At 45.1% G+C, this 12,425-nt stretch overlaps 1 protein-coding gene across 2 annotated transcripts in view; it reads left to right on the top strand.

Annotated features, from left to right (window-relative positions):
- The window catches only part of LOC124003826 (terminal nucleotidyltransferase 4B-like), a 53,842-nt gene extending 46,130 nt beyond the window's left edge, over window positions 1-7,712 (top strand). For both annotated transcript variants that reach the window (XM_046312434.1, XM_046312442.1), the window contains exon 12: window positions 5,164-7,712. In XM_046312434.1, coding sequence (XP_046168390.1) covers window positions 5,164-5,198 — 35 coding nt within the window. In that variant the 3' untranslated portion in view covers window positions 5,199-7,712. The remainder of the gene's footprint in view (window positions 1-5,163) is intronic.
- The last annotated feature ends 4,713 nt before the right edge of the window (window positions 7,713-12,425 follow it).

Genomic DNA, 12,425 nt, shown 5'->3' with positions numbered 1-12,425 from the left:
CCGGTACCTCGGATGAGTCGGTGTTGCGGAATCTGATGTCGGGTCAAATTTTTCCTGGCTTACCCCCCCACCCCCCCCCGCTGCCTGTGTCTGGGTTCAGGTCCCACCTCTGTGATCCGGTCCTACATAGACTTACGAGACTAGACTAGCTAACACATGCTGCATAGCGTGCTAGCCTGGTTAGCTAACTTGCCAAGATGAGCTAGCTACTACTAGCTTTTCCTGTCTCCCCCCCGGGTGGAGTTGCTTGGGTAGCTCTCGTTTAGTATAAGTAGCGCTATGTCAATTAGTTATTCTAAATATACTGTGCTGCGGTCAGAGGCTAGCTAGCTTAGCTTAGACTGAAGAGCCTCCTGACTAACTTTGGCTATCATCCATAACTTTCAGTGAATTAAGCTTACTAGCATTCCCCCAGTGCTATGGCAACCCCATCCTTATTTTCTATTCCTGGAGTTGGGAGGGGTAGACCGAGCGGAGCTTGCATGCTCCTCTGATGAGGAAGTAGCCCCTGAGCAACTGCACCACAGAAACATTGCTATGACGACAGTGCTCTCACATTTTGCTAGGTCACACAGGATACTACGTCAGTCATTGCCAGAGCCCTCTATGCCCGTAAGAGCTGGGCTTCAGGCAAACCTGGGCACATAGATTGTGGCAGCCACTCACCTGACGCATCTTGCAGCCAATGCTGCTCACTTCAGGTGTCCCTGTCAGGCATATGGACCATGGCCCAGTGGTGGAATCCTCTGCTATTGTCAGGGAGCTCTCATGGGCTGAGTTGTATTCCGCAAGGTGATCACATCAGACACATCCTACGAAGGCAACTCTGCTCATCTTGAATATGCCTTAGGCATGCTGCAAGGAGGCGTGAGGACTGCAGATGTTGCCAGAGAAATAAATTGCAATGTTCGTACTGTGAGACAGCGCTACAGGGAGACAGGACAGACAGCTGATCGTCCTCGCAGTGGCAGACCACATGTAACAACACCTGCACAGGATCGGTACATCCGAACATCACACCTGCGGGACAGGTACATCCGAACATCACACCTGCGGGACAGGTACAGAATGGCAACAACAGCTGCCCGAGTTACACCAGGGACGCACAATCCCTCCATCAGTGATCAGACTGTCCGCAATAGGCTGAGAGAGGCTGGACTGAGGGCTTGTAAGCCTGTTGTTAGGCAGGTCCTTACCAGACATCACCGGCAACAACGTCGCCTATGGGCACAAAAGCCCACCGTCGCTGGACCAGACAGGACTGACAAAAAGTACTCTTCGCATTTATCGTCAAAGGAATGAGCGTTACGCCGAGGCCTGTACTCGATTTGGAGGTGGAGGGTCCGTCATGGTCTGGGGCGGTGTGTCACCTCATCATCGGACTGAGCTTGTTGTCATTGCAGGCAATCTCAATGCTATGCGTTACAGGGAAGACATCCTCCTCCCTCATGTGGTACCCTTCCTGCAGGCTCATCCTGATATGACCCTCCAGCATGACAATGCCACCAGCCTTACTGCTCATTCTGTGCGTGATTTCCATGGCCATGGCCAGCGAAGAGCCTGGAACTCAATCCCATTGAGCACATCTGGGACCTGTTGGATCAGAGGGTGAGGGTTAGGGCCATTCCCCCCAGAAATGTCCCCGAACTTGCAGGTGCCTTGGTGAAAGAGTGGGGTAACATCTCACAGCAAGAATTGGCAAATCTGGTGCAGTCCATGAGGAGGAGATGCGCCGCAGTACTTAATGCAGCTGGTGGCCACATCGACTGTTACTTTTGACCCTCCCCTTTGTTCAGGGACACATTATTACATTTCTGTTAGTCATAAAAGCAGTTGACAGTGAGAGGATGTTTCTCTTTTTTGCTGAGTTTTGCAGCAAGAGGCAATGCTTACCTAGCAGTGTACACGCCCACTCCACCAGGGGTCTGTCAGCGTCTTGGGAATTGTTTAAAGTGTTGACTGTAAGATATTTGTGATGCGGGGAGTTTGGCATCACCACACACTTTTGAGTTTTATTGCTTGGATGTCACTGCTCCCAGTGTAGACCACAGCATGCTTTCACTCCCTCCTCTCTACATTTTCCTCCTCTGTCTCTGCTGCTAAAGCCACTTTCTACCACTCTAAATTCCAACCATCTGCCTCTAACCCTAGGAAGCTCTTTGCCACCTTCTCCTCCCTCCTGAATCCTCCCCCCCCCCCCTCCTCCCTCTCTGCAGATGACTTCGTCAACCATTTTGAAAAGAAGGTCGACAACATCCGATCCTCGTTTGCTAAGTCAAACGACACCGCTGGTTCTGCTCACACTGCCCTACCCTGTGCTCTGACCTCTTTCTCCCCTCTCTCTCCAGATGAAATCTCGCGTCTTGTGACGGCCGGCCGCCCAACAACCTGCCCGCTCGACCCTATCCCCTCCTCTCTTCTCCAGACCATTTCCGGAGACCTTCTCCCTTACCTCACCTCGCTCATCAACTTATCCCTGACCGCTGGCTACGTCCCTTCCGTCTTCAAGAGAGCGAGAGTTGCACCCCTTCTGAAAAAAACTATACTCGATCCCTCCGATGTTAACAACTACAGACCAGTATCCCTTCTTTCTTTTCTCTCCAAAACTCTTGAACGTGCCGTCCTTGGTCAGCTCTCCCGCTATCTCTCTCAGAATGACCTTCTTGATCCAAATCAGTCAGGTTTCAAGACTAGTCATTCAACTGAGACTGCTCTTCTCTGTATCACGGAGGCGCTCCGCACCGCTAAAGCTAACTCTCTCTCCTCTGCTCTCATCCTTCTAGACCTATCGGCTGCCTTCGATACTGTGAACCATCAGATCCTCCTCTCCACCCTCTCCGAGTTGGGCATCTCCGACGCGGCCCACGCTTGGATTGCGTCCTACCTGACAGGTCGCTCCTACCAGGTGGCGTGGCGAGAATCTGTCTCCTCACCACGCGCTCTCACCACTGGTGTCCCCCAGGGCTCTGTTCTAGGCCCTCTCCTATTCTCGCTATACACCAAGTCACTTGGCTCTGTCATAACCTCACATGGTCTCTCCTATCATTGCTATGCAGACGACACACAATTAATCTTCTCCTTTCCCCCTTCTGATGACCAGGTGGCGAATCGCATCTCTGCATGTCTGGCAGACATATCAGTGTGGATGACGGATCACCACCTCAAGCTGAACTTCGGCAAGACGGAGCTGCTCTTCCTCCCGGGGGAAGGACTGCCCGTTCCATGATCTCGCCATCACGGTTGACAACTCCATTGTGTCCTCCTCCCAGAGCGCTAAGAACCTTGGCGTGATCCTGGACAACACCCTGTCGTTCTCAACTAAAATCAAGGCGGTGGCCCGTTCCTGTAGGTTCATGCTCTACAACATCCGCAGAGTACGACCCTGCCTCACACAGGAAGCGGCGCAGGTCCTAATCCAGGCACTTGTCATCTCCCATCTGGATTACTTTAACTCGCTGTTGGCTGGGCTCCCTGCCTGTGCCATTAAACCCCTACAACTCATCCAGAACGCCGCAGCCCGTCTAGTGTTCAACCTTCCCAAGTTCTCTCACGTCACCCCGCTCCTCCGCTCTCTCCACTGGCTTCCAGTTGAAGCTCGCATCCGCCAAGACCATGGTGCTTGCCTACGGAGCTGTGAGGGGAACGGCACCTCAGTACCTCCAGGCTCTGATCAGGCCCTACACCCAAATAAGGGCACTGCGTTCATCCACCTCTGGCCTGCTCGCCTCCCTACCACTGAGGAAGTACAGTTCCCGCTCAGCCCAGTCAAAACTGTTCACTGCTCTGGCTCCCCAATGGTGGAACAAACTCCCTCACGACGCCAGGACAGCGGAGTCAATCACCACCTTCCGGAGACACCTGAAACCCCACCTCTTTAAGGAATACTTAGGATAGGATAAAGTAATCCTTCTCGCCCCCGTCCCCCCTTAAAATATTTAGATGCACTATTGTAAAGTGGCTGTTCCACTGGATGTCATAAGGTGAATGCACCAATTTGTAAGTCGCTCTGGATAAGAGCGTCTGCTAAATGACTTAAATGTAAATGTAAATGTAATGCTTACGGCTGGGACAGGGGAAAGTCACTAGGCAACGCAATACCCAGACTTCCGTATCTGGCAGGGTCAGGTCTGGGTGGTCTGCCATGGGGCGTTTCCATTTAGTATCTGTTGGCGTCCGTATGGGGTGTGATTATTTCCCCATAATATGTTGTACCGACATTGAATGACTGAAAGGTAAAGTAACGTTAAGACTATAACTACTTTTCCCTGAAGGAGGGAATGAGGTATTAAATTGAAGGAATGAATCGGAGCCTCACGCTTATCACCTGTGGAAGGCGGGACTTCACTGGCCTGGACAGGTGTTATTGTAGATACTTCAACAGAAGTAGTGAGAATGCAACTCCCCATAGTATGGTGTATGTAATTTCCCTACTTCAGGGAACAGTAGTTATAGTCATAACATTGTTTTCACCATCATTGCAAAGCCATAGTTTTGCTTTGACAAAGTCATTTCTGAATGTTATTCATTTCATGCAATTAGTGATTAATTTAGTCTGTCCCTCATTTTAAGGTCAACTCTGTTATGTGAACTGAACTTTCATTTGGTCTTTTTTTCAAAGCAACATTAAACATCTAATAGTCAAATTATAGTGTAAAAGCAGGTGAGCTGGTTCTACTCGTTTTGGCCCTTTTCTGGTGTTTTGTGGTGGAAAATTGAGCATCAACCCAGTTACCCATAGGTAGACAGGCTATAATGTTTTTACAATTTAAAATTAATCTTGCTTTCAATTGCGTCTTTTCACAAGTGGATTTATGGCTGATTTAAGATGAAATCGTCAACCTGTTACTTTATTTGCAATTGAATAGGCACTTATTATAGTATTATTTTTATTTATTTAACCTCAGCAAATGGGAATACAAGTTTTTTTTTAAAGTTTAACATGTGCTCTTTATGACAATGTTAAAATGTGGTGATATCCCATATTTTGTTACCAAGTTACATGTCTCAAAAGACAGGGAATTGGTGGAACGACCCTATATCAAACAAGCTTTAGTGTTAACTTAACACACATCCATGTATGTCACACTAAATGTTATTCCAAGACAAATTTCCCATCAGGGGACAATACAATTAATCTTGTCTTGTGTGTTTTCCTGGCAACAGGTGGACAGAGAAAGTTTGACGTCTCGTCTGAATAGCCATGCCAACACACATCCAAGCACAGAAACAGGACAGTCGTCATGCAGGAACCACCAAGGCAGCAGGCGGAGCTGTACTGGCAGGAGGAGGAAGCCTCAGCACCAACGCAAACCTGCGCCTGCGGTGGAGGACCTCTGTAGATAGATGCGCCATGTCACAGAACTCAACTCCACTCTCTGCCGCCGAAACAAAGGCCATCGTGTTACTCTTACCAGGGCTTTTGGTCGTGATATTTTTAAAGCCAAGTTGGAAGGAGATTTCTCCTTTTTCTGTTAGTTGAATGGGCAGATTGACGCTATCCTCGTCTTGAGGGCATAGTCTTTCTGTAATTTGAACACACTGCCCATTGGAGGAAGGTCGTCGAGCCTGAACAGTTGTTCCTGTACTTTATGAAGTGGCAATACACCCTGGTGCATTGGTTGGGTCTATACTGGCAGTTAAACTTTACAGCATAAATGACAAGGGAAAATGTATGGTATAAAACTATGGATATTATTGCTATATTGGGCAAAATGCTTGCACTGACAACACGAGTTGTTGAAAATGTACGTATTTCAGCAACTCATCTACATTTGCAATGGAAAAAGTAGAGCAAAATGTTATTTAAAAAGGTGAAATGGAGGTTAGAGTGAGACAACAACAAAAAACAATGGATAGGGATTGTATATTTTTCACCAGCTGAATTAAAATGAATATCGATTTGCCATCTCTCCTGGACTGGTCCAAGTGTGGGTTCTAAGTGCCAACTCCAACCATCAGCAAAATAGATTACTACAGTACCATGTATGAGAGCACAAAATCACGAAAGGATCAGGCCAAGGGATCAGCCCAAATGGACCAGTTTCCGTGCATAAAGGGGATGATTTTTGTAATGATCTGTTCAATGGCTATTTCACAATACTGTTTAATCACCGTAATATCTTACAGTCTAATGTACCTACTGGTAGAATACAAAATGCCACAATATCTGCAATTTGCAAACTTCCTGTACATGAAAACATCAGTACTCCACTATTTTGCCTATTTACAAAATGATTTGTATTTGTTTATGTATTTATTTTTTTAGTATATTTATATGAATCTGTAAATGTTACGCCCTGTGGATGGAAAGGTTAGGATTAGCCTGTATGCGTGTGTAAGAGAGGGTTCAGATGCACATTTTGTGCCGACTATCTCAAGACGCCTCTGTTCTAAAAGTCTTACACCCCAGAATGGTTTTGGAAATGGTGTCTAACACTTTGCTTCTACGTATCCGGTGCTTTCAGGCCACTGATTGAAAGTCATTGGCTTTGTTCAATTTCTGTCTCTAGCCCTTTTCTCGAGCTCTTACTTCTTCCCTGTCTGGCTTTTATATAAAAGGATTGGACTGGATGTAAACAATATGGTGGTAGTTTCTCCGAGCCTTCAACGAGGGTGAGTTCCTCCAAGCCTTTAACGAGGGTGAGTGCAGCTTCTTCCCAAGTCACTTTCACCCATCTAATCCTTTCAGATCCGCCTAAAGAATATAGGCCCAACTTTGACAGTGCAAATAAATTGTGCTACTGTTAATTGAGAACATTATACACCTTACACACTGCATTCATTTTAAAAGTTACATCAAGTTTCAACAAGAGCACTACTTTTGACGTTATCAAAATGGCAGGTCGACGTTTATTGGGACGAATCTCGTCTTGGAAGCAGAGCGATTTCCGATAAGGTTAGCAGTGTGGTTGGGGGTTAGGGTTCAAATCAGATGTTGACTGTGGCTGTGCCAGCTAGTGACTAGCCTGCAGTGGCCTCCAGTACATGAGTCATCCCAATAAGTTCCAGCATCAAAATGTCACTAAGGGTTGGGCCACTGTTAGTCCTAGAATTTCCTTCTTTTTTTTTTTCAAAAATGGTCCTCACAAAACATTTTGTGTGCAGTCCAGACATTTGTTCCAACCTTCAAGATAGCTCATTGTTTTACAAGTGATAATATATTGTAAAAGAAATGCATATTTCCCATTGCCTGTTCTTTATTATATGTGATTAGAATATAACAAAGATTCATTTGACTAAGGAATGTTTTATTTCTTCCTGTTTTTGTCTTTCGCGGCAAATTTGTTCATGTTGTTCACTGCCCAATCATTTCAACATTGAATTGGTTTTTCAAGCAGACGAGCCACCCATCAAACATCCTAGAAGTCAACAAAATGATTATTTACATTCAGTATGCCATTGTCAATTCAGTACCAGTCAACATTTCTCTCCGCGTTCCAACCATGAATGAATTTGAAGTTGGGAAAAGGTTTTATTGCTGTGAACAGTAAAGCTGTTTTGTTGAATGGTAATTTTCCTTATCTTTTCTTAGCGTTGTCTACAGCAAGTGTACAATCCCTGCATTGAAGTTGTATTTTCATATGATTATTGATATTATTTAGCTAATTATATTTTTGTGGAAGATGAATAGATATAAATGTCAAGAACCCTGCGGGTAAAAGTGGCAAGTGGGAAAATGTAAGTCTCTCATTAAAATAAACTTTTGAAAGAACTGCTGGTCTGTCTGCGTGTACATGTCCCATTTAGCACTCTTTTGAAAATGTTCTCCCACAACTCTCCCATTGATGACATAAAATATTTTACAATAAAGTATAAATTGTGCACCAAAGAATGGCATCGCGAGTGAGAAGAGCCGAATGAGATACCATTGAATGCCTACCATTGAACGTCTGACTGACATGTGATACCAACAACTGACTAACGTCTGCGTGATACCTGCATCTTATATAGCATTGAGCTATATTGTTAATCTGTGCAGGCTATTATAATACCGTAAAATTCAACTGTGTGAGGGTCTACTCATACAATTAGATTGTATTTATACTGAACAAAAATATAAACACAACATGTAAAGTGTTGGTCCCATGTTTCATGACCTGAAATTTTAAAAAATCCAGGAAATGTTCCATAAGCACAAAATGATTTACCTTAAATTTACATCCTGTTAGTTAGCATTTCTCCTTTGCCAAGCTAATCCATCCACCTGACAGGTGTGGCATATCAAAAAACTGATTAAACGCATTATCATTACACAGGTGCACCTTGTGCTGGGGACAATAAAAGGTCACTCTAAAATGTGCAGTTTTGTCACACGACACAATGCTACAGATGTCTCAAGTCTTGAAGGAGTGTGCAATTGGCATGCTGACTGCAGGAATGTGCAGCAGAGCTGTTGCCAGAAAATGTTTATTTCTCTACCGTAAGCTGCCTTCAACGTCGTCTTAAAGAATTTGGCAGTACGTTCAACTGGCCTCACAACAGCAGACCACATGTGGGAGAGCGGTTTGCTGATTTCAAAGTTGTGGAAAGACTGCCCCATGGTAGCAGTGGGGTTAGATAAAGTTTCAATGTTATTTCAATTAATTTTAGCACATTTGTAAGCTAGCTGCTGACTTAGCTAGCTAAACAGAAAAGGCTACTTTAATTTGACACTTTACAAGCTGGCCAGCTAGCTAACTCTTTCAAATAAAGGTAATGTTTTATTAAGGGATACACTAAATAGAATTACAGACCCAGCTAAACATTGGCAATTAGCTAAGTTTATTTCAGAGTGCAACATTCACTGGGGACCGGGGGGACATAACCCCTCCCCCACCCACATTCCTTTTGGTCCCCCAGTTTTATCATTACACTGTGATAAACTCGGCACTGGTGTGATTTAGGACTAAGTGGACAACTCCGAGAGGTCGGGTAGGCTGTTTTCCGGTTTCAGCCGGCTGGATTTAGGACCGCACAGACACCACAGAGCAGAGCGTGCAGACAGGCGGTGTGAAGGCAAAGCTTCTGTGTTGGACCAGCATAGGAGAGATGAACAGAGGTAGCTGCTGAACAGAGGTAGCTGCACCTTTTCTCAGAGTTGTAAAAGCAAGCAGAGCAGAAACTGGCTACTCTTTGGTTGACTGATCTCCCTGGCAAGTTAACTACTGTTTGACAGAAGAAGAAAAAAAGTATTCCTAGTGCTGAGCTAGTAGTGTAAGTGACATGTTACATTAGCTAATGTTTCATCCCCTCTGGACTGAAGTGAATGAACTACAAGCAGCTAGCTAATAGCTACTACAGCCAGTTCAGCTCTAGCTAGCATCTGCCTATCTGTCGCGTAGCAGTTTCTAACAGCTGTTGTGTGTATGGAAATATTTGTAGCCTTTTTTGTCTGGTTTAAACAAGTAAATTTGATGTACCATTTAACTAGAGCTAGCCAAAAGTTGGCTAACGTTAGCTTGCTAGCTCACTAACTTTAGCTATTGTTTTTGCCACAGTCACACTAGACCTGAATCAAATTATGAAACCAGCAGCCAAACAATTGAAGACATAGCTTCTGATGTTTTTTCAGCACAATGTGAGTTTTATTAGTCAGTATTGCAATTTTAATGTTATCTGTCAGTTTCCCTAGCTAATTCCCTATTTTTCACACTAACACCACATAAACAGCATCGCTGTTCAGCTATTTTCAAGTATCTTCCGAGATGTTCAATGGGGTTCAAGTCCAGGCTCTGGCTGGGCCACTCAAGGACATTCAGACTTGTCCCGAAGCCACTGCTGCATCGTCTTCATTGTGTGCTTAGGGTCGTTGTCGGTTGGAAGCTGAACCTTTACCCCAGTCTGAGGTCCTGAGCGCTCTGGAGCAGGTTTTCATCAAGGATCTCTCTGCACTTTGCTCCGTTCATCTTTCCATCGATCCTGACGAGTCACCCAGTCCCTGCCACTGAAAAATCCAGACGGATTACCAGGACGTGTACTACAAGCATGCACTGACCAACTGGCAAGTGTCTTCACTGATATTTTCAACTTGTCCCCGACCGAGTCTGCAATACCAACATCTTTCAAGCAGACCACCGTAATCCCTATACCGAAGAACACCAAGGTAACCTGCCTAAATGACTACCGACCCGTAGCACTCACATCTGTAGCCATGAAGTGCTTTGAAAGGCTGATCATGGCTCACATCAACACTTTTATCCCAGAAACCCTAGACCCACTCCAATTTGCATATCGCCCCAACTGATCCACAGATGACGCAATCTCTATTGCACTGCCCTTTCCCTCCTGAAAAAAGGAACACCTACATGAGAATGCTATTCATTGATACAGCTCAACGTTCAACACCGTATTGCTCTCAAAGCTCATCACTAAGCTAATGATCCTGGGACTAAACACCTCCCTCTGCAATTGGATCCTGGCCTTCCTGGTGGGCCGCCCCCAGGTGGTAACAACACATCTGCCACGCTGATCCTCAATACGGTTGCCTCTCGGGTGCATGCTCAGTCCGCTCCTGTACTCCCTGTTCACCCATGACTGCATGACCAAGCAGGACTCCAACACCATCATTAAATTTGCTGACTACACAACAGTGGTAGGCCTGATCACCGACAATGATGAGACAGTTTATAGAGAGGAGGTCAGAGAGCTGGCAGTGTGGTGCCAGGATAACAACCTCTCCCTCAACGTGATCAAGACAACGGAAATGATTGTAGACTACAGAAAAAGGAGGACCGAGCACACCCCCACTCTCAACGACATTGCTGTACGGGAGCAGGTTGAGAGCTTCAAGTTCCTTGGTGTCCACATCACCGACAAACTATCATAGTCCAAACACACCAAAACAGTTGTGAAGAGGGCACGACAATGCCTATTCCCCCTCAGGAGACTGAAAAAATTTGGCATGGGTCCTAAGAGCCTCAAAGTTCTACAGCTGCACCATCGAGAGCATCCTGGCTGGTTGCATCACCGCCTGGTATGGCAACTGCTCGGCCTCCGACCCCCTACACCCATTTTTAAGCTACTGCTTCTCTCTGTTTATTATCCATGCATCGTCACTTTACCTCTACCTACATGTACATATTTCCTCAATTACCTAGACTAACCTGTTCCCCCGCACATTGACTCTGTACCAGTACCCCCTGTATATAGCCTTGCTACTGTTATTTATATATATTTTTTTTACTAGTTAATTTAGTAAATACTTAAACACTTTTTTCTTAACTGCATTGTTGGTTAAGGGTTTGTAAGTAAGCATTTTACTGTAAGGTCTACTACACCTGTTGTATTCGGGGCATGTGACAAATACAATTTGATTTGATTTGAACTCTGGAGCTCTGTCAGAGTGACCATCGGGTTCTTGGTCACCTCCCTGACCAAGGCCCTTCTCCATCAATTGCTCATTTGGCCTGGCGGCTAGCTCTAGGAAGAGTCTTGGTGGTTCCAAACTTCTTCCATTTAAGAATGATGGAGGCCATTGTGTTGTTGGGGACCTTCAATGCTGCAGACATTTTTTGGTACCCTTCCTCAGGTCTGTGCCTGGACACAATCCTCTGTCGGAGCTCTACGGACAATTCCTTCGACCTCATGGCTTGGTTTTTGCTCAGACATGCACTGTCAACTTTGAGACTTTATGTACAGTAGTCAGGTGTATGCCTTTCCAAATCATGTCCAATCAATTGAGTGTTGTGTGTAGATTGAAGTGAAAAAATAAATATTTCATCCATTTTAGATTAAGGCTGTAACCTAACAAAATGTGGAAAACGTCAAGGGTCTGAATACTTTCCGAATGCACTGTATCTGCTTATAGCTCAGTTGGTAGAGCATGGCGCTTGTAACGCCAGGGAAGTGGGTTCAATCCCCGGGACCACCCATACGTAGAATGTATGCACACATGACTGTAAGTCGCTTTGGATAAAAGCGTCTGCTAAATGGCATATATTATTATATATTATATATTATATTATGGTCTTGTGAAGGCTGGCTGAATTATGAGAGTATGTTATTTTATTACAGCATATCTACAAATTGTCCCTGCTCCCTGTTTTTGTTTGCTTGGAAATGTTGATACTGGAGACTTGGCGGAAACTGTGTAACCTAGCATTTATAGGGGCTAAGAAATGCATTGCCATTAATTTGAAGGTTGGTTATCCTCCCACAATGGATGCAATAAATATCAAGTTATGCATCACTAGATATGACTTATTACAAGATTTAGGGTATACTGTGCAACTTTCACAAGGTCTGGATGCCTTATTGGGAATACTGTACAACTAAAGGAGTCTGTATTTAAAACATACTCGCATCAGGGGAGATACCTATTTCGGCAATCCCGAGCTGCTGGGCTGCTCAGTCCTGGCCCTTGGGGTCTACCGTTTTGTTGGTTGTCACTCTGGTCTTGGCCAAACATACCTGAAACCAATAATGAATATTTCACTAAAATCCTAAAG

The sequence above is a fragment of the Oncorhynchus gorbuscha genome, linkage group LG02 (genome assembly GCF_021184085.1).
Source record: "Oncorhynchus gorbuscha isolate QuinsamMale2020 ecotype Even-year linkage group LG02, OgorEven_v1.0, whole genome shotgun sequence".
Lineage (NCBI taxonomy): Eukaryota > Metazoa > Chordata > Actinopteri > Salmoniformes > Salmonidae > Oncorhynchus > Oncorhynchus gorbuscha.
The sequence above is the reverse complement of the archived record's forward strand: the minus strand, read 5'-3'. Positions and strand labels throughout refer to the sequence as shown.